The sequence below is a fragment of the Pseudorasbora parva genome, chromosome 1 (assembly GCF_024679245.1).
Source record: "Pseudorasbora parva isolate DD20220531a chromosome 1, ASM2467924v1, whole genome shotgun sequence".
Classification (NCBI taxonomy): domain Eukaryota; kingdom Metazoa; phylum Chordata; class Actinopteri; order Cypriniformes; family Gobionidae; genus Pseudorasbora; species Pseudorasbora parva.
In genome coordinates this window covers 9239895-9261790 of record NC_090172.1, presented here as the reverse complement: position 1 = coordinate 9261790, position 21896 = coordinate 9239895, and the positions used below count along the sequence as shown (strand labels likewise).

At 39.8% G+C, this 21896-nt stretch overlaps 1 protein-coding gene across 1 annotated transcript; it reads left to right on the top strand.

Moving 5' to 3' along the window:
- Positions 1-586: 586 nt before the first annotated feature.
- Positions 587-18674, top strand: atxn1l (ataxin 1-like). Its single transcript, XM_067417997.1, has 3 exons — positions 587-716; positions 4984-6134; positions 13025-18674. Exons 2-3 carry the CDS (start codon positions 5109-5111, stop codon positions 14345-14347), a joined length of 2349 nt encoding a protein of 782 aa, XP_067274098.1. The 5' UTR covers positions 587-716; positions 4984-5108; the 3' UTR covers positions 14348-18674.
- The last annotated feature ends 3222 nt before the right edge of the window (positions 18675-21896 follow it).

The following is a 21896-nucleotide window of genomic DNA, read 5'->3' as shown; positions in this document are numbered from 1 at the left end:
TTAAACACTTTGTTTGACAGTTTTACATTGTGACCTCATGCTGAGGACAGGTTAGATTACCTGTGTCTCCATGTAATTATAGGGAGTGACTTTAAAATAAGACTAAAGAAATGATTTAAAAGTATAAGCAATAAATGTCCTGAGTATACAAATTTCCCTTAGATAGATGTAACATTTAAAGTATTTTTATTGTGTTGATATTCTTACTTTTTAACATGTTTTGCCCCTTATCTCAAGAAGTTATATTACATATAAATATAGATATTTTATATATGATTTATTTTTTCTTAAATATAAACGTGTGTGTGTGTGTGTGTGTGTGTGTGTGTGTGTGTGTGTGTGTGTGTGTGTGTGTGTGTGTGTGTGTGTGTGTGTGTGTGTGTGTATGTATGTATGTATATATATATATATATATATATATATATACATACATACACACACACACACACACACACACACACACACACACACACACACAATATTTTATTTACAAAGTTTCTCTAACAACTGAAATGTTTCTGTTGTAATGTACGAGCATAGTGTACGAGTCGCGGATCAACTCCTCCATGACGTCATCAACGCGCGCCGCTGGGCTTCAGTCTGCTGGCCTCTGGAATGGGCAGATATCACCAGCCCATATTTCACCATTGATTTACTGCACGAACTCCACCGAGAGTCTGTATTTTTGCCCGTCGTCTACACGATGCTATGCGGAGGTGAGTGTTTTTTTGTCGCAGGGCGTTTGCGTGCGGGTGAAGAAGCGGCGGTTTGAGTATGTGGGAAGAGCGATTAGCCCGTTAGCGGCGGTCCGGTGGAAATCCCAGCCTCTCATTTACTCCTGCTTTAGTTTCAAACATGCTTTTGGCTACCAAAGTTTGACTGGACGTAATGAAGCGAACGCACCGAACTGTTCTATGCAAATTAATGATTATATTCCCCGTGTGAAACGTCTGGCTAGTGAAGTTAAAGGCTTTAATAGCAGCTGGCTAACGCTTGATTCTTGATGAAAACATCACTAGTGTCTCTACTTGACCTGTGCCACGATTCACTTCACGTCAGTGCTCACAGGGATCGGTGACACCAAACACATCGAAATGTACGTTAATTACATCTTATTTGTGCCATTTAATATTTTTTCCGCGTATCTTTATGTTGTTACAGTTTATTAATGTCAGGACAATGTAGTCCGGCGAAGTTTCCGTATCATATAAACTTTTAGTTTTAGCAAGAGATTCAGTGACTACTGTTTGATTCATGAAATTGGATATTAAAATGTGATATTACTATATTTACAAAGCTGGCTTTGCATGTTGTATCAGAAACCTGCATATCAGAAACCTGGCATGTAGTATCAGAAATCTACTTTTACTGCGGAGCAATAGTTCCACCTAGGATTGATTTTCTTGGGCATTTTATTACCTTTTACTTTGTCTAAATATATTAAAACAAAGTCTGTCGTTTATTTATGTAAGAGACTTGAAGTCTGCACTAAACCCATAATATGCCTATATTTGAATGAATGTGAAATATACCAAATGTTAGACGAGGACACACGCACACATTACAAAATAGTATATGTTTTCAATATAAAAGTTTTTTTTGCTCCAGATTACTTTCTGATTTATCAAGAATGTAGTCCATAGTATATAAGAATAACTGGTGTCTGTGTCTTTAAGAGAACTGACAAAAAATGCCTAGTTTGCTCTTTCTGCACTTTCTTTCCCTTTATTGAATCTAGCGTGTATGAATCACAGAAGCATCATAGGCCAAATGTATTTTAAGTGCTTTGTCTTTTCGGCCTAATTCTTTAAACTATTGTGGCTGTTACTGCACCTTTTTTTCGAGGTGAGATATATTGTTAAACCATTATTATAATACGCTTTGAAATGTTAATAACAGTTTTTAGAGTATGATATCAACATTAGTAATTAGAATAAATTGCAGTAAAATGTGATAAATCGTACATTTTTGAATGATTTCGCTTGCGTATGTGTAAATAGAGGTTTACAAAATTTCCCTTTAACTGCTCTAATGAGGTTTAGTGATGCTTGTGTTTTGCTTTCTAGTGTCCACAATGTTGTATTTAGGCCAAACTGGAAGGGACATTTGTGGATTTCCTCGGTAATTTCCAATGGGTTTTTTAGAAAAGTGGTTTGTTTTGATGTATGAGTAAAACATGTCTGTGGTTAAGGTTACTCAAAGAGACTTCCACATTTTGCTCTAGAATATAAATGACACGCAGTCATACCTTAAAAAATGCCATGTTGTCATTGTGTTTTTCAGACTTTTTTTTTAACATTAAAAATACAATATACAATATTTAGCCTGACTCATTTTAGTCAATTATAATTTTTTTAGTTAAAGGTGCACTATGTAGTATTTTGCAGTAAAATATCCAAAAACCACTAGGCCAGTGTTATATATTTTGTTCAGTTGAGTACCTACAATATCCCAAATGTTTCCAACTATTTGAAAATTGTGAGAAAATTGCTATTTTAACTAAGAACCGGGACGTTTCAGCATAGCGTTTGACCGAGTCGTCTGTCAATCGCGTCATATCTGCGCTACCCTCGGTTTTATTCTGCAGAAGCACTTTTCTCTAAGCAGTGTGAATGTCACAGCAGCGCCGAGCGAACACACAGAGGAACGTCATAACATAATTTTAAACACACTTAAATGTATCTAATATGATAAACAGAGCTGCTTTACCTGACCGGAAAAAGCAGAAGTGGGAGCGGCCGGCAACTGTGTCTCGTCCCGTCATAATAAAAGTCCTGGTACTCCGAGCCGTGTGTTTGTTTAACAATCGCTCCAGCGGCCATGCTCAGCTCCACAACATTCGGTCCTGCTCTGCTTTACACTACAGTCACATTAATAACCGCACCCACGAACGTGATTTCTGCCTGAGTCCTATTTTCCACCGGCTGTGAGGTGAAGACCACATGTCCCAAGATACTGCGCTCAAACTTGGTGTCATCAAACTACACCTTTGTTTAGAATAGGCACCCTTCATGGACGAGAAGTTGCAGTGCACCTTTAAGTTTTTGTTTATCTCTAATTCCTTTTATTTCACTTACTCTTAAATATTTTATTTTGTTGCCAATGCAAAATTCTCGGCTCAGTTTTTTTAATAGTCTATTTTTATTTAGCTTTGTTACAAAAACATTTTTAATAGTTTTAGTTCATAATAACACCTGCATTATAATAAAATCCTTTAACAACCCTTATGGTTGTTTAATTAATGGCACATAACTTGCTAAATGGTTGTATTAGTGTATATTGTCCAAATAATCTGAATGGAATAAAACTTGACTGCAACTCTAATATTGATTGTTGTATTAAACTGACAAATAAATGAGGAGATATGGGAGCAGGAGAAAGGAGTGGAGTAGAGAAAAATTACACATTGTTTATTTACTTGTACTACCGGCATTGTAACAACACAAACATGGTTAAAAATGGCAGAATTGGTGAAAAAATTCCCTTTAAAAATGTGAAATGTGAACTAAATTGCTATTTAATACTTATTTGAAAACATGCACTCTTGCACGTTGCTTGTAAGTAACAAGGCAGTAGACTGTTCTAAAAATTCACCAAAAATATTTTAGCAATTTATATATGCTGAGTTTGAAAGTGCCGTTTGGCAGATTGGCCACATGTTTTAATATCCCAGATTTATGCTGATTATGGGGTGTGACGAGACCCTTATCTCACGAGATGAGTCATGAGACACAAGATTTTTACATAGTGTTTTTTTAAGAAATCCTCAGTGATGAAATGACTAGAACAATAGTTTTACTATTTTTCTAGTAGACAACAATACTCGAGAGCTGTAAATGTTTTGCCAAAAACTCAACGGACTGGCTTCTGTCCTGTATGATTGATCTCTTCAGACCTTAGAACTGCACACGTGAGCTTCTTTTGACCTCCTAACTGAACTTCTTTCCACAAATTGATCATAGATCTTAAGTGCAAACAATAATCATAATCAAAGTACTCAATATTCAAAGTGCAAATAGAGAAAAAAAAATTATTCAAGCATTATACAGAGCTAAGAGATGGTTACAACTAGGGCTGCACGATTAATCGAAATCTAACCGCAATCGCGATTTGGCTTGTGTGCGATTTATGAAAGCTCAAAGGCTGCGATTTTAAATAAAATAAATAAATGCCCAGTGTGTTAGCAAAGAGCAGCTCTGTGATCAGGAGTAACGCTGCTTCGTCTGAAAGACTACGAGTTTGAAGAAAAAGCAACAGGAGTCAAACATCTTCACAAACTAGTGAAGCGTTCATAAACCTGTTCAACAAAAGACAACGTTTAATAACATGCTTTACCTCACTTCATATCATCAGTCGAGTGTGTGTGTGAGCAGATGTGGCTTCTCATCACAGAGTGAGGCAGACGATGCGCTATTTTATAGTATTCTATACAGTGATAAAGTCTATGTCAATCAGCACTGCATTATAATATACTTTATTATTGTGAAAATACCCTTGACGGCTTGAAGAACTCAAATACACCATATTTTGCTGCAGTTGTGTTTATTGTCGTCATGTTTAATCAAAGCTTTTAGAGGCCTGAAAATTAACGTCATTACTTCTCTGAGGCTTTTCCGCTCAAGGACGCTCTCTGGCCTTCAGTATGAATTATAAACTTTAGGTAATAAATAATACTTAAAGGTCCACAATTTGCATTTAGGAGATATAAGCATTCAAAATTTAGTCTCCCACTTCCGTTAAAATGAATCTCAGATTTTGGTGACATCATTGCAGACTTCACTTTCTCGTCAAATGTTCTGTCCAATCAAAATGCTCTCTAGAGACAGCTTTTCACCTCGACGAGAAATCTCGTCACACCCCTAATGCTGATGCAACAATCTCTAAAACAGCTGTTTTATTAGCCTGGTCAGTATGTTGAGCACTAGTCTATACACCATTAGTTTAAATATGTAATTTATATACATCATTTCTTTATGCATTTAGGTAAGGTGATGGAAGAGGCCAGTGGGAGGTTCTCAGAACTGATTCCGGTGGTGCTATTTCCGCGGCTGTCAGGCTTTGTCCCTTCCTCTGTTCAGTAACAGCGCCCATTCTCATCCCAAATCACCATGAAGCCAGTCCACGAGCGCAACCAGGAGTGCCTCCCTCCCAAAAAGCGGGACCTCCCTGTTAACAACAACAGCACCTCCGCCAACCACAACAACAGCGGCAGTAGCATCAGCGGCGGAGCGGGAGGCAGCGGAATCGGGAGTGGAGGAGGAGGAGGTGAGGATGGCCAATCTTCACAAAGCTCTGGAGTGAGCGGAGAAGCCCAAAGTGGGAGCGGAGAGTGGGTGCGAGCCCAGCCGAGCATGCATTATGGGGTGGAGAGTGCTGAGGGTCTCATCGGGGTACCCATCGATCAGTACAGCATGCTCTATAAAGTAGCCTTGCCCGCTGGCACCTACTCACCCACCAGTCTGCACCCTGTTCTTAGCCACATTTCTCCTGCCTACACTGTTCCTTCATCGGTGTTACAGCATACTAGTGTTCCCTACCCTCCGCTCGGCTACACCCAGATCCCACACTCCTCCTTGCAGTTTGTTAGCTCTCCATACGGTGCTGCGGTACCCTACGCCGTGCCTCCGGGATTTGTTCCCAGCTCCTTGATACCACCTCAGTCCGCCATTTCACAGCCTCACCTGGTTCCATACACATCAGTGATTCAGGAAGGAGTGGTCTCATCCCCTCCCCAGCAGCAGATTTCGACCCACGCGTACACCAAAATGGCAGCGCCTCTGGTGCTCCCGTCTGAGCAGGCGGTGTCACAAGCGGCGCTTGGGACTGTTGGGATGCTTCCTGCCGGGGAGCTCAGCCCGAGAGGCGTGCCTATGTTCTACCACCCCACCGTCAGGAGCGCTCAACCTCAACGAGACCTGCACTGCAGCTCCCTAGAGCAGGAACGGGAGGTGAACGGTGGGGAACGAGACCACGGAGGCAGGGAGAGCCATCAGGATGCAGTTTATTCGGCCAGAAGTGCACGGCTGCTGCAGGCTGCTGCGCTCGACCCCCAGCAAGACAAGAGCCTGAAAAACCGCAGGCTGGAGGGCAGAATGTCACCAGGACAGAGCAACACGCCAGACACTGATCTCGAGGTGAGGAACGGATGGTTTACTATTATAGGATCAATCTGTTATATAATGCAATTTTTGTACAAGTTAATGATTATTTAGTGTCTAAATAAAAACTTTGTAACATACTTTAATAAAAAAAAATCTATTTAGCATTCTAAGAAATCACTCAATTAACCTGGTGAAAAACAGCTCTGTTTTCAGCAAGCCGTTTCTGTGCATGTCCCTTTTATGCTAATGAGCTTTGCTCACCCCGCTCCTCTGTTCAGTGAGGGCTTTGAGTGTGAAGCGCTGCTTAGACAACAGGAGAAAGTTTGACAACGCCAGTCTCTCAGGACACATCTGTGCAAGTTCAACCGTATCTATCAATTCGATATATCAGATATATCAACATCTAAATGACTGCTGTGTTCATTATTACACCCAAGAACAAAACACCACAATCACTTAGACGCCATTGTGCTCCAGCATATCCACAATGGCGGACAACTTGCGCTCGCTCAGGGCGGGTCTGAGCTGAAACGCTGCTGTCAATCAACAGTCGTGGGAGCGGTGTCCGTTCGTGTGACGTCACAAATCGAACGGCTTGGTTTCAGACAGGTGAAAACATATAAGGAGATTTAAAAAAAAAAAACACTTGATGGATTTTTATCATTATAGGATGGTTGTGTACAGTTACTACCATCAACTTGTAAAAGTGCATGTACCATTATATGACCCCTTTAAAAGTAAATGAAATGTCTTGAAGTTTCATATAGAGTTTTAGAAATGAACCCTTTTCAGAGACTGTGATGACGCATTTCCACAGTTTTCAGCATTGGAAATCTAGAAAAGTTCTTCATATTAAAAAAATAAATAAATTCTGCAATCTCCCATTCACCACTTTAGAAGTTTACCCAACTGACGATTTCTGAGAATCACGGAAATGTTAAAAGGGTCCCATTCAAAGAAAATGTGTTTTTGAAGGTCTGTGGTTTTTCACTCCAGAATTTGACCTTTTCAAACAACAAATTGAAAAAGTACATGCTGTGGCTTGAAAATAACGATCCAGAGCATGTAAGGTGCGATTTATGTGGGACAGTGTATATTGTGTTTAAACACATATGTATTGAGTCCAAACTGGACGAGACATTTGTGGATTTCCTTGGTATGACAATAGTGCAACAATTTTATTGCTAATGTCAGCCAGTTAAAACTGCTTCTAAATGAACCAACCACATATTTAACCTTCTGTTTTACTACAATTCATAAAAAAAGTTGCCATGCTATAATCAGAAATGGATTGTATAGTGGGTGTTACATGTCAGAATAGAGCAAGACCAAATGTGGGTTTGCTAAAACAAACGCCTAAATAGCTATTTGAAAAGGGGAAGTGATTTCAGAGGAAGAGCAAGTTATTACAATATCCCCAGGAATGTACTTTTAAGTAAATTGTATGGTCAATTTTGATTTCTTATAGACTTGTTGGAACAGTAATTTGCATCATTGGACTATTGAGTGCACTGCAGAATAGTTTATTAGAAATGGTGACAAGTCACTCAAACTACTTAAATATATCAGTATCAGTAGCGATCTTTGTTTAAAGGTGCAATAAGTTCAAGTTCAATTGTATTTATATAACACATTTCCCACAGCCCCCAGGCTGACCAAAGTGCTTTACAGAAGGTCAAGAATAGCATCCATACATAAAAATAAAACCAGAACAGAGTAAAAAATAAAAAGCACAACTTTTAAAAGTCAAACACATCAGGGTAATCAGTACGCTAAAGAAAATAGAAAAGTTTTTAACAGTGACTTAAAAATAGACAGGGTAGGGGCCAGCCTGATCTCTAAAGGCAGGGTATTCCAGAGTCGTGGCCCTGCTACCGCAAATGCACGCTCACCTCTACGCTTCTGTCTAGCGCGTGGAACGACCAGCAAAGCATGATCACAAGAACGGAGTCTTCTGGAAGGAGTATAGGAGTGAAGGAGTTCTGATAGTAAGAATAAGTGATTTCTGAGACACACTGTTGATATTTGAAATCGACACTCAAACAAACACACATTGTGTTTTCGACACCCAAACAAACACTGGTCATTGCTCCACCCCCAAAATAGCAAATATATAATGCAACACAAGCCACTAAAAGCTGCCTCATCAGACAGCTCACACAAGTATGGATGAATCCGCTGTGATTTAAAGGATTAGTTTGTCTACTTGCTGATTGGCTACAAGGTGCTCTGCTGGATCGTACTTAGATTTTTCTCCATTTTACACAGATTATGCACAAACGCATTTTTTTTCAACACAGAAACATCTAGCGGATATTCACAAAATAGTTTGTTTAGGTGTTGAGTTAAATTTTCATCAGTGTTTCTCATAAATCACTTACTGCAACTTAAAGTCTAGATGAAGAGATCCCAATTAAACAAATAACACAAATAACTGCACATTTTATATTTAAATTTGTAAATAATTTGAGCCCTGTGCGGGCCTCAAATCTAGGCCCAAGCCCGGCCCTGGCCCGAGACGCTGAGGCCCTAGCCCGGCCCCTGTCCGACAGCTTATCAAAATTTTAGACCGGTGTCCGACTGGAACCCGTGTTTTTAAAAAAAATGTTATACATTGTTGCAGCCATTAAAATAGTAAAGTTTTGTTCTTTTGACAAAGTAGTTATATTTCGCTTTGTTTCGTTTAGAGCAATTTAATTTTTTTGTTAAATTAAAGTTTACATTTTTTTAAGTAGAGACCAAGCAACCAGCGGCCACCAGTGAGATAACCGCATGCTTAATCAATTAAGCCTCTCAAATCAACTCTTGACTTTTCTTGCCTATAATAAAATCCATAGATATAACACTTCAAGCATCACAATGTTAGTTCATTTAGCCTACTATAATATTGCCTCCACAGTAAAAGGCATTTTTTGACGAGCTGAGGCAGGCTGAATACTGCTCACGGCTCTCGCAAACGAAACAGGCTTAACAATCTAAACAAAAAAAAAGAAAAAAAGAAAATGCAGGTTGTCTTATACCTTACACCTACACAAAATGAATATAAATCCAATCTTCAATTCCTGCGGTGTATGCCCATTTAACAGAGTTCACAGCAACGAAAGCAAAAGATTCAAGATGCATTTTATTCAGCAGCTTGTTTCAAATTTAAAGACCGCGATATGAGAGAGCGACCTAAGCACTGGTAAGATCATTTAGTCTTATTCATTTTAATTGAAGATGATTGTGTTTTTGAGCATCTAAGACTTATTTTAAGTTTCATTTATGGCCATTTGCATTGGCTTGCTTTGCTCATTTGCTTCGATGCGTGTTGCAGTAGCACCATCTGTCTACAACATATAGCCCATAAAGCGCTCTCACACGTTTATTTTTTATCTGTTTGCCAGGAGTAAAATGTATACATGTGGTTTAAACATCCAGATACATTAACATTTGTCCGGTTTTGTCTGAAATGCTTTCATGCACCTTCTGAATTGGTTTGTTTAAGCGATCGGAATTAAATTGGCTACGCCTCGAAATAATCTCCGAAGGTATTTAGGCCAACTCCTGGTCATTTTGCAATCAGATAGATACCTTGTCAGAGAAAATGAATGAAGCAACCAGTTGTAAAAAGGCCATAACTCTAGCAGCTGCGCGGAAGAAACGCAAGCTGGACGCGGCGTAGACTCTGAACACTGTGCGAGCCATGTCTTGACAGTCGCATAAGCTATTATAGTTGTGTTGTTTCCACCAGCGCAGGACATCTCATTGTTCCTTTTAATTAATAAAATAAATATAAAACGAAGGAGAGGCCTAAAAAAGGTCTGAAGCCCGGCCCGCGTTTTAGGTATGATGTGAAAATTGACACGAAGCCCGGCCCTAGGGGCGTAAAAAAGTCGAGTCCCGTCGGGCTCAGGCATAAATGCAGGGCTTTAATAATAATGAATGGATATGCTGGGGGTTATTTTCATGTTTATATCAGATTTTTTAAATTCTGAATGTTAAAATTCTCTGAAGTGTGGTTTCAGATTTTTGGATCCCACTGTACCATTTCTTTTTAAATGTATTATATACTATTATTAGCCTGGATGCCAGCCGAATTCAGCCCCGCCCACAACATTTTTAGGTCCGGGCAGTTCGGTCTGGCATTGCTCCATAGAGGAGTAATTATCCCCGAACAGAAACAGTTCAGACCATTGAAATGATCAGAGTGGGCTTTAGACGATGACGGACAGATGATCAACAGTAACGTAATCATGCACTCCATCAAAGGGGCTTGCATTATATTTACTCAAATCCTAAACGGAGAGCTTATTTGTATATTCATTCGCCTTCACAATTTCTCTCAAAAATGATGATCATGTTGGCTAAGTACTCTGTGTATCATTAAATTCTTACATTTTTTCACAACACCGGCAAAGATTGTTTATTTCAGCACACGTGTAGACAGGGTTGCCAAGTTTTTACAACAAAACCCGCCAACTACTAGCCCTAAACAATAGCTTCTCGGGGGGTTCTCCAGAAAAAAAATGGTGATTGGGGGTAAAATGTGTGTTATTTTGGCATAGTTGCCTGCTAAAACTTACACTCATGGTCTATATATCACATAATAGTCGCTTCAACCCGCAGACATAGAAAACAACCCGCTGAAAAAAAAAATGCGGACTTGGCAACACCGTGCAGTTGAGCTTTGTTGACGTCGCTTCGTTGCTCTGATTGGTTGTAGGTCTATCCAATTGAGGTCTTTCCTGGTTCGGTTGAAACGCCCCATAATCACAGCCCAATGGAGCATTTTTAGACTCATATTCTGACTAGAATTGAGTATGACCATGTCAGGCTATACTATTATAGTATTTATTAAAGGGGTCATATAATGGCATTTTTGTACAAGTTATTATGATTCTTTAGTGTCTAAATGATAACTTTGTAATATACTTTAATTCAAAATTCTCATTAGTATTGTAAGAAAACACTAATCTTACTTCGTCAAAAACAGCTCTGTTTTCAGCAAGCCGTTCTCGTGCATACAGCTTTAAATGCTAATGAGCTTTGCTCACCCCACCCCTCTGTTCTGCGGGCGCTTTCACACACACAAACACACGAAAACAAAACTCAGCCACTGCATCTTGAGCGGTTCGGATTTAGGAACATCAGAATGACTGCTGTGTTCATTATTGCACCCAAGAACAGAACACTACAATCGCTCAGACGCCATTCTGCTCCAGCGTATTCACAATGGCAGACTGTGACAGAGCTCGCGCAGGGCGGGTCTGAGATGAAATTGCTTGTCAATCAACAGTTGTGGGAGGGGTGTCGGGTCGTGTGATGTCACACGGCCGAACGGCTCGATTTGAGACGGGGGAAAACATATAAGGAGATTAAAATTTTTTTTATGGATTTTTATCATTATAGGATGGTTGTGTACAGGCACTGCCAACACACATTTCCATACAATCAGCTTGTAAAAGTGCATGTACCATTATATGCCCCCTTTAATGTTTTGAGTTAGCTTTTGTTTGTAGGTTTCATTTTTTAGTTTAAGTAACTGTAGTAATGTTAGTAGTAATGTTACATGCTTTTGTAATTTTTGTTAATTTTTGTATTTCTATTCCACTTTAATATCTTTTTATTTCAGTTTTATTTTTGTTAATTTTAGAACTTCAACTTAAATTGTATTAATTTCAGTTATTTGCCAAGACAGCACATCTAAGAATTTCAGATTCAGATTTAGAATATCACTGCACTGAACATATCAGAAAATCTTGATGTTGATGTTATTTTTACAACTTCCCAGAAACCCATATTGGGAAAGAAGTTGGAAATTAGTTTTCTTTGTTGAACTAATCTTTACCAACAACTTGACCATTATCCTGCCAGTAAGGTTCACTTGGGGTGCAACTACTCACTGTGATGTTTTGCAATGTCAGACTTTGCAAAACCGAACTTGATGTAATATTGTAGCATAATCGGGACCTACACAGAGTAGTTTTTTAAATGTCTCGTGCTTCATCCCTACTTAATGCATTTTCAGAGTTTTTAGGCAATTCTTGTGAGTCAGCATCAGTTACACCACTTCCTTCCTTTATTAGCTGTTCTTTGGGTGTGTTGAGGATTGAGTAACTTAGGCTACTACTTCTTAGAAACAACAGAGATTTGGTTTTTGATTTATACACAGCAGAATCTGCTGCGACATGTCTTGAGGCATTTGTCACTATTCAGCTCCATCAAAAAATCCATTTTATCTCTATCAAGCCTACTGTGTCATATTTGATGATATTTTTTTAAGGCCTTTAAATGATCAACATGATCAGAACTTTGCTGAAAATCCTGTTGTACACAATCTACTACCGGTACATGTCTTCTGCCGTCTGATTGATAGTTTATAATTCTTTAGCAAGTAAAAGTATAACTTTTAATATCATTTTAACAGCGTTCTGTTTTTGTGCTGTAAAATCTTTACTGAATTTTATTAAGTAGACATTAGAATTTTATACTTAATTTGAAGAAAAATCATGTTAAAATGTGAGTATCAAATGATACATCAAGCTTTTGATTTATTTATTTTTCTCTTAGTCATCAATGTGCATTGCATTATATGTTTCGTCACATACAATAAAAAAAATAAAACTAAGCATTTGAATATTGTCTTACCAAGATATTGGGAGAAAGGCTATAGAGTGACAACTGATATTCATATGCAATTTGTGCAAGTAGTCTGCTGAACTGTTATTAAAATCTCATTGATTTGGCCACATAAATAACATCAACTGCACCAAATTGCATATTATTGCTCCTTTATTTCCCCCTCGAGTGAGATATCCATATTCTCCTATATATCATTGCTATATGAGCCATAAATGTCTGACATATCAAATGTGATTTATAAAAACGCATGCAAAACTTTAGTAGATTTTTCTGACTATATTTTGTCATTTAATTTGTAGGTCCAGCAGGTGGTTGGACGACTGGCCTCTCCTGTCCATGGCACGAGTCGAAAGGAAGCAGCACATATCCCTCTGAACCTGTCTCAAAGCTCTCAGAGAAGTCGAGACACTCAGAGTGAAGTCAGAACAGCATATGCATTAAATCCTGCTGAATCCAGAGCTCATCAGCAGCATGTCGTTCAACCAGGGCACGCAGTGATCTTGGCCAATGGGCAGCCTGTTCTCGTGCCCCTGGATTACCATCCCCACCAACATCAACAACAGCAGCAGCATTATCAATCTAGCGATGTGGCCTCAACGGCCATCATTGCTTCTCCCTCTACATATACAAAAGCCATTGATGCAGCATCGTGTCTCCCTGAGCGGGTGGTGGCAGAGCTCCCTCCCCAACATGGTCAGCAGCCCTCCCAGCAGCTTCACACTCCAGCTCCTGGTGCTTTACCACAGGCTCCTCTACTGGCACCCACCGGCCCGTCGCACTTCATGAAGGGCGCCATCATCCAGTTGGCTACCGGAGAGCTCAAGCGCGTGGAAGATCTGCAGACTCAGGACTTCATGAGGAGCGCAGAAGTGAGCGGGGGGCTTAAGATCGACTCAAGCATGGTGGTGGACATCCGTGCTAGTCAGCGGCCCGGTCTAGTGGCGCTGCATTTCAACGTAGGGGAGCAGCAGAGCAAAGTGACTATAGATGTTCCACCCGAACACCCGTTTTTTGTTTTCGGACAGGGCTGGTCGTCCTGTAGCCCTGAGCGGACTGCCCAACTGTACGGTCTCACCTGCCATCATCTGCAAGTTGGCGACGTCTGCGTGTCCGTGACACTGCAGCAGCAAGCCACGTTGCAGCAGAAACCGCCACAGCAACTGCAGGCCCGGACTCCCACCAAAGCCAACTCCACGTCAGGAGCACCACCTCAGCCCATGGGCCCCCCGGCGCCCCAGCACACCCCTCGGCCACCAAACCAATTAAAGATGGAGCGCATCCACAGAGAGAGGGACAGGGACAAGGAAGAGCCCATGCAGGTCGGGGGTCCTCGACACATCGATGTGTCCCCCAGACCGAACAGGACTTCAGCAGAGCACACTCGGAGCCAGAGCAACTACTATTTGCACACTGAGGGTCATGCTCCACCGGGAAGCGGAGTTGGAGTCTCTTCTGTAGGGGCGTCCCAGAGGCGCTGGTCTGCCCCTGGCTTCCAAAGATATAGCATCAAGAATGAGGAGGGAAGTTTAGTCTCAGCTCCCACATCTGGCTCCTCTCGGCCATCGTTTATCCCTCAGGAGGTCAAACTGTCCATCGAGGGGCGCTCGAACGCTGGCAAGTAGCAGCAAACACAAAAGAGATTGTCTTTGGGAGTGAAGTGTCAGTCAGATGCGAAAGAGGGAGCGTGGTCGGTGGGAGAGAGAATGTAGCCTCAGAATGTTTGAGATTTTGCACATATTGGAAGATTTCCCCCTGCCACCCCCTTCTCTGGTTCTGGTCTCAAGGAGAGGACTTTTTTTGCCAGGTCATAGTCAGAGTTCGCAATGATCTGCATGGGCAGCTTTATCTGGTAAATCACATACCAAAGCCTGCATCGTCTGCGTGTTCCTGTGGGTGAACTATCATGTTTTGGCAGTGATCACTTGCATAAAGATATCTTGCGGTTCCTCAAGTAGATGTTTATTTCAGAAAGGCCAGGGATAAGAATGGGATACAGCCATAGAATCTTGACAAGCCTTTACTATAATAATTATATATTTTAAAGAAGGACACAAGAGGATAGATTGCTCAACAACTTTTCCCCCCAAAAAGACAGGCTCTTTCTCTCTAAGCATTGACTGTTTCCCTTGTTGCGCTGCCAGGCTTTTATTGGCTAAGACCTTAAAACTTGGACAGTTTTTAATGCATCTCTCTCTAGAGGTGTGTTTGTCCTCACTTTCCTACACTCTCCTCCTCTCCCTGCCTCTTCTCAGGGTGCTTCTGCTGAGGACTACTTTCTAGTCTGGAGTTTGAGAACAGTTGCCCAGCATCGTCACATCAATCAATCGATGCAACAATCATTCTACAATCAGGAACTATTTCCAGATGAAGTCTCACACGCATCTTAACAGTTGCATTAACGACTCCTCAGAGGTTTTTAGTTTTGATTCAGCGGTGGCTCTGAATCTGCATTCCAGTTTCAATGTGATCTCTCAGCCCATTGGAGTTATTATTTCCCAGTAAGGCCGGCCTAGGAAAACGCCTCTAAATAGTACCTCATGGTTGGAAGCATCCTTCAGTCTGATTATTAACTTCTTTTTTTAATCCTACATTGTTGTGCCCTTTTCCTGGAGACAACATGTGGTGTCAGCCAAAATCAGCAGTGCTTGCGAAGCTGAGACCAAATGTGGAACGGGTTCTAGTCGTTTGCGAATGACTTGTTCCCGTGGAAATGGATTATTGCTCTGAAGCATGCAGGTTTAAGTGAAATCATCCCGTTGGAAGCGTTTAGCACAGACAAGTATAGTTTCACTGCTGTTGGGTGTGGACTGACCCTGCTCAGTTATCAAAATTAAAGCAATAGTTGTTTTTCATGTTTTGTTTTTTTACCCATTCCCGTAAGATAGATTACTCCTTGTATTACGATTCATTTTTTTCCATGTGGAGCGTTTGCAGTCTGTATGTAAAGACCTTTTTTAACGTTGTCCTGCACTTCTCTTGATTTTCTAAGATAATGCAGTTTTACTTTGTGATAATACTCACTCTAACCGTTACTACAGGAGTTTATTCCACGCATGCAATTAGCCCTAAAACAGCACCTTTCTTTTATGCAGATCTGACCTGTAGTGATGGCTAACATAGTCACACCTCGAAATGGGGCTTTTCTGAAGCACCTGCTGATTAGGATGTTCAGGATCAGCTCTTTCTATTTATATAAAGACCCTGGCCTTGGTCTACCTTACATTATGTCCTAACCAGGTATGACACGATAAAACAAGTGATGCTTGAGTTACATTGTGTTGTGTCTGCATAAAGCGCCAAGCAAAAGGATGCTTTGTCTATCACTTTTGTCAATTCCTATTTTTATTGTATTGTGCTGGGTAGCTCCGCCTACCGTGAAATCTCATTGGTCCAAAATCCTTCCATAGGTTTTGTCACAGCATTCCTGCTTGTGGTTTGGATGGACAAATTACTTGTCACTGGAAACTTGTCACGTCATGCCTGGTTAGGACCAGTGTTGAAAGACGAAGGAGCTTCATTAATACGGTTTCTAATTTCAAATCTGTGCTGAGGTTTTTAAGGTTTCTTTGGTTTCTGTAATTGGTGAACTCTTGTACAGTATTGCGTTCTGTCTCTCTTTTTGGCAATATTACCCACGAGTGATTTTTATAACTTGTACTGCAGGTCTTGTATTGCACAGATATGTTCAATTGATTCACACTGACTCTTTAACAGGAATCAGATATGTTTTATTGTTTTTCTTTTATTAATGAAGGGAAAATGTTTGTGTTGTTTTGAAGTATTCAGTTTTGTTGGTGGTTTTTGGCTCACGAGAAACTGACAGGCAAGGTTAACACTGTTTACACATTAGCCAAGAGAAAATGCTGCAGTTTCACTTTTTGTAGTTACTGAACATTTTCAGATGGATGAAATCATGACTTAAGTGCAATTAGACCAAATAATATAAACATTAGGAAGATTGTGTTTTGTTTTAAAACAGCATTCCAGAAAAGAGCCTGACATTCCCACTTTTCCTTTTGCTGGTTGTTGTTGTTGTTGTTTTTGTAATGTTTCTTTTTTTCCCTTAATGTTTTGCCTCCACTTACTACTTGTAAGAATGCAAATTTTTGTTTCCATTTTGGCTCAAGTTCTTTCATGAGACCTTTGATATTTCTCTGCATTGTTGGCTCTTGGCGTTGCTGGGCTGTCTCTGGATTTAATTGAAGAGTTTTTGGACTCTCACTATCACTCAAGGCTTTAAGAGAAGGGTTTTTTTTTCTTTTAGGTAAAATAATAATATATATATTTTATATAAATGTAGCAACTAGTTAGATTTAGACTTCCTTCAGACTGCATCAACCTCAATGACACCACATGTCTGTGCAGTTCTAAAACCTCTAATGTTAAAGAGAAGTTCTGGCGAGGTATTTAGAAGGGTCATCGTTTGAACTCGCAGGACAAATTATGTTGGTACACTTAGTGTACACCCTGGTATAACCCACCTTGGTTTTTTGGCATTACCAACAAGTCTGATTTGGACAAAATGAAGAAATGGCAATGTGTGCATCGAGTATAACGGTATTTGATTTTGATCACCCAACATTGGTTCAAAACCATTTGTTGTTTATGAAGCATTTCATCTGTTAATAGTTTGTTTGGAGACATCCTGTTCCCTCTTAAAAGGAGTCCCACTTTTATGCTATTTATAATCTGGTCTCAAATCTAGTTCATGTTATTTCTTCCATTCTCTTTCCCGTTTGTCCCAGAATGTTTCGGTGGCACTTTGGACCCCTTTAAGATAGTTCACAGAGGACCCATCATTAACGTTCACTTTACTGTGGACACCCAGCCAGAGAGAGCTGTCATCCAAGGCCTTGCACACACAAATTTAGTAAGTTCCTGACTGGGAAAAACATCTGAAACCTGCCTAATCTGGTCTGTTTGTCTTCAGCCTGGTCAAGTGCATGGTTTGTTGGTTTTAAAGCACTTTTGGGCTTGTCAGCTGGTCAACCAGCTTGGAAGACCAACTTTGACTGGTTTCAAGTTGTTAGGTTCACTCATAAGAATTGCAATGTTGTTTTAGGGCAAATGTAGGGCCTGTTCTGTTGTTTTAAGTATTACATTTGACATGAAGCAATACTTGACTCGAAATTGCAGAAAGATACAGCTTTAGCTCGATCTATGCAGTAGAGACTCAGTCAGCACCCTATTCATAATGCAGTTTCAACGCGCACCAGTTCGTCTGTGGTCTGCTGTGTTTCAAGAAACATTTCGATATCGTTGCACATTCTGTATTTTTTCTAGTACCCCCCAGGCTCGTGACCTTTATGGTAGTGGTCGGCTATGTCGCTACCAAGTCACATAACTTGAAGCTTATCTAGTGTCGCTTGTTTGGTGCTGTATTTTGTCGTTTTTTTGTCAGTAATGGTGCACTGTTCTCGGTCTTCTCAAATGCACTGCCTTACCGGCCGTCTCTCGTCGAGATGAAATCTCCCACCTGCAACCTTCATGGCGAAGATGGACTGAGTTCGCTTTCATTAAGAACTGAGCTACTATCCTGTGCACTGTAACCAAGAAGAGTTGACGCTATGTTTGTGCCTTCCTAACGTCTTAACTTTTACTCTGGTCTGTCTTATTAAGCTCTGTTCTCTTGGAGATATGCATGTCTCCAGTTTGCTCTTACTGGCATCACATGTAATTTATTAATCTTACTGGCTTTATCCTTCTGTACTGTTGAGGGAAATTTTGATCCTATCTGTACTGCAACGTCAACCTTTCTGCCTGAGACTTCATGGCATCCCAATATACGTAAAATTAGAAATCTTACAATAGGAAATTATTAATAGAGTGCTGCACTGATGACCTATTTTTGTTGGCCAACCTGAGCATCACCCTGTTTCCCTCAACAAAAACCCAACAGGACTTTACCATTTGACTTTTGGATTATTGTTGAAAATAAGCTCTGTGACCCCCCCCCCCCCCCCCCCCCAAAAAAAAAGAGTATCCTTGCAGTTTTGTTCATCACGATAATCTTCACAAATGAACACAACTTGAAGCACCTAAATAGTCACCAGGAGTTAAGGCTAAACGTAAGCCTTAAATGATGTATACCACGGTCACACAACGTCAACGTCACCACGTTGAAGGGAGAATTCACCCATTTACTCACCCTCAAGTTGTTCCAAACCTGTCTTTCTTCTGCTGAAAACAAAGGAATATATTTGGAAGAATGTTTGTAACCAAGCAGATCTTGGCAGCTATTGTCTACCATAGCAGGGAGTAAAACACTATGGCAGTCAATGGCTGCCCAAATCTGCTTGGTTACAAACATTCTTCCAAATATATTCCTTTGTTTTCAGCAGAAGAAAGAAATTCATACAGGTTTGGAACAACTGGAGGGTGAGAAATGCTAATAGAATATATCCCTTTAAGCATCCTTAACTCTTTCAGTCTAAATTAAAAGAAAAAATCCCTGAAGTTAGAATAGTTTGCAAGAGCATGATTGGCTGTGAAAGTGGACTAGTGAGTATATGTGTTTACCTCAAACAATTCCAGGCATTTAACCACCCCCCCAAAAAAAACATTGACTTGAGGAAGACGGAACTGCATGCGCTAAAATGTGCCCATTTCTGGGTTTTTGACAGCAAAATGTCATCCCTACAGCGCCGTATAGTTCAGTTGTTGAGGCGAGGTCAATGTGGCCGGAGAAATGTGTAAATTGTGACTCTTAAGCTGTGATTTTAATCATTCAGGCAGGCTCAGTTTGACGTTGCATCTTCAATGGCACAGAAGGTTTAAGCTTAAGCTACATTCCTACACTTCTGCATTTCCTTCTCTCTATGGATGTGAGAATTAATCTAGTCATGTCCTTACCTCGCTTTTGCATACATATTAAGTACAGATGTAAGCATTTCATCTCCCTATAAAGAATAGGATGCCTGCACACTAGACAAACAGGGTTTCATGGGTAGAAATGCATGCTGAATGTAGAACCAGTTGGATTAGTTAACATAAAGTGGGGATTTCTTTTTCCAAAATATTTCTAAAAGCACAATCAGACCAGCCAGCAACCGTGTGTTGCCTTTCACATTCAGGGTTTGGTCATTTACACAACACTGGGCTGTTTTCCTTTATCAATTTGATTTTCATATTCCCCATTGAAATCAAAGGATATTTCTGGTGTGAAGACACCCTATTTTCTCGGTGCACAAACCGTGTTGTTCCTTCATCGAGCCTCACCTAATCATGTTACATAGTCACTTTGATGCAATGAAAAGTTCTGCACTTATTTCCCCTCACCTATAGTGTTATTGATAATGTTTCACCATCATATTGAATCATTCGAAACCACGTAAAACAATCATCCAACATTTGTACATATATAAAGATAAGTTTAGTATAGTTTAGCTTGTCAATAACGCCTTAAGATGTGCATTGTTCGTGAACGATGCGTGCAAGTGATTCCCACTCCGCAAGGTCGTAAGATTTCACGCGTCTCAAGCTCTGGTGTAATGTGGCTCGGGTTGCTCACTGGCAACATTTAGCGACGTCGCGCTTACTGATTGTAAGATGATTTTTTTTTTGGACTAGCTCATAATGTGTATCTTAGTTGAACACAATGCAAGCTTAATATACATTCAAAATCTTTATTTATATTTTGCTCTTGTTATTAGGGCAGAGTGAAGATTGATGCTTTGCACTGATTCCAGCTCAGAAACGTCACTTCCTTAGATTTGTATCTCAAACACAATTTCATTTTGCTTAAACTAATAATTTCTTTTGATTTTTGTGCTGAAATGCTACCCTGATATTTTTTTTTCTTTCCTGAAGTAATCAGAAAATCATCATTGAAGTGGCTTGAGTCGGTGTCAGAAGTCCATTTAGTCTCCCTGTTGACATCCGGTTGACAACGGCTCGAGGATAACCGTCTGAAATATGGATGAATGCGCAGTTTTCTGTATCGGTAACATTTCAGTGACTTGTAGTTGTGTCATTGCTTCAAATTGTTTGATTTGTTGTTGTTGTATATATTGTTTTTGGAAGGCTTTATGAACCTAACACGTGGCAGTTTGTGTAAATCCCAGACAGAACTCGGTGGCACGGCAGGCCAGAGTCAGTAATGTCGGCCGAAATCGGGTTTCTATTGGTTTAAAGGTTTTAAAGGAATCATTATATTCTCTCAAATTTGACATTGTACTTCTTGGCACTAAGTGACACTGCTTTTTATGTGATGTGTGACCAGTTTTAAATGAGATGGCATCTTTGTTTAATGCATAAAAATCTGCGAAATATATGCAATGATGTATGTGTAATATTCAATCCTCAAGTATAATCCAGGTTGTATAAACTTTGTATAGTACATTTTAATATCGTATGGCCGTACCAATATGTATTAATTCTTCTCAGAAGCCTTAGAGTCGTCTACCCAAAGTGCTCCCTTAGACTACCCTACACCTACCTGAACTTTACAAAGCATTAATAACTATATTTTGTTGCGTTTTTATTTGTACCCTTTTTTGAATAAAATAGATTTGTACTGTATATTTGTACCTCTCTGTGAACTACTTAGGGCTGTTTTGTTTTGATTTTATTTTTCGTTTTCCTGTTTTAATTCTATGTAAGGACACAAAGATATTGTATTTTTATTGTTACAGCTAACTTCTTGGAAACATTGCATTTATCATGTTTGTTAAGTAAACACAATATAATATATATATATATATATCTATATAATATTAACATGCTGGCTTGACGTCTGTTTTTCTTATGCGTTCAATTAGTACATTGTAATAAATTCTAAAAAGGGTTGTAAAAATGCACTGATGCATCCAATGCATCAATTAGAGAGTTTAATAATAGATTATGATTACAATAATACCCAATGTAGTATGCATACATTTAAAAAAAAAAATCTGAAATACAAACTTTGAGTCTGTGAATGTACAATTGCTCTTGTTGTTTTTGTAATATTCCACCTTCGGGTGAATTATTTGTCATCTTACGCATACTTTTGAAAATAATCAAGATACAAATGTTTTAATACTTTAATGGGGCCTGAAAGTTTACTAGTGAAAATGCTTCTGGTTTGCTGTTTATTTTCCCCATTACAGACATTCTCATCAGCATGACCATTTTTGAGTTATGCATTTTTAATGCGGTCTGACGTTTTAATCACACTTTACATGCGTGTAC

Bases quoted from the DNA above. Each gene is read 5' to 3' on its own strand.
- atxn1l (XM_067417997.1), top strand. From the start codon at position 5,109: ATGAAGCCAGTCCACGAGCGCAACCAGGAGTGCCTCCCTCCCAAAAAG. The intron at 6,135-13,024 runs GTGAGGAACGGA...TTTAATTTGTAG, and splicing joins CGCCAGACACTGATCTCGAG to GTCCAGCAGGTGGTTGGACG.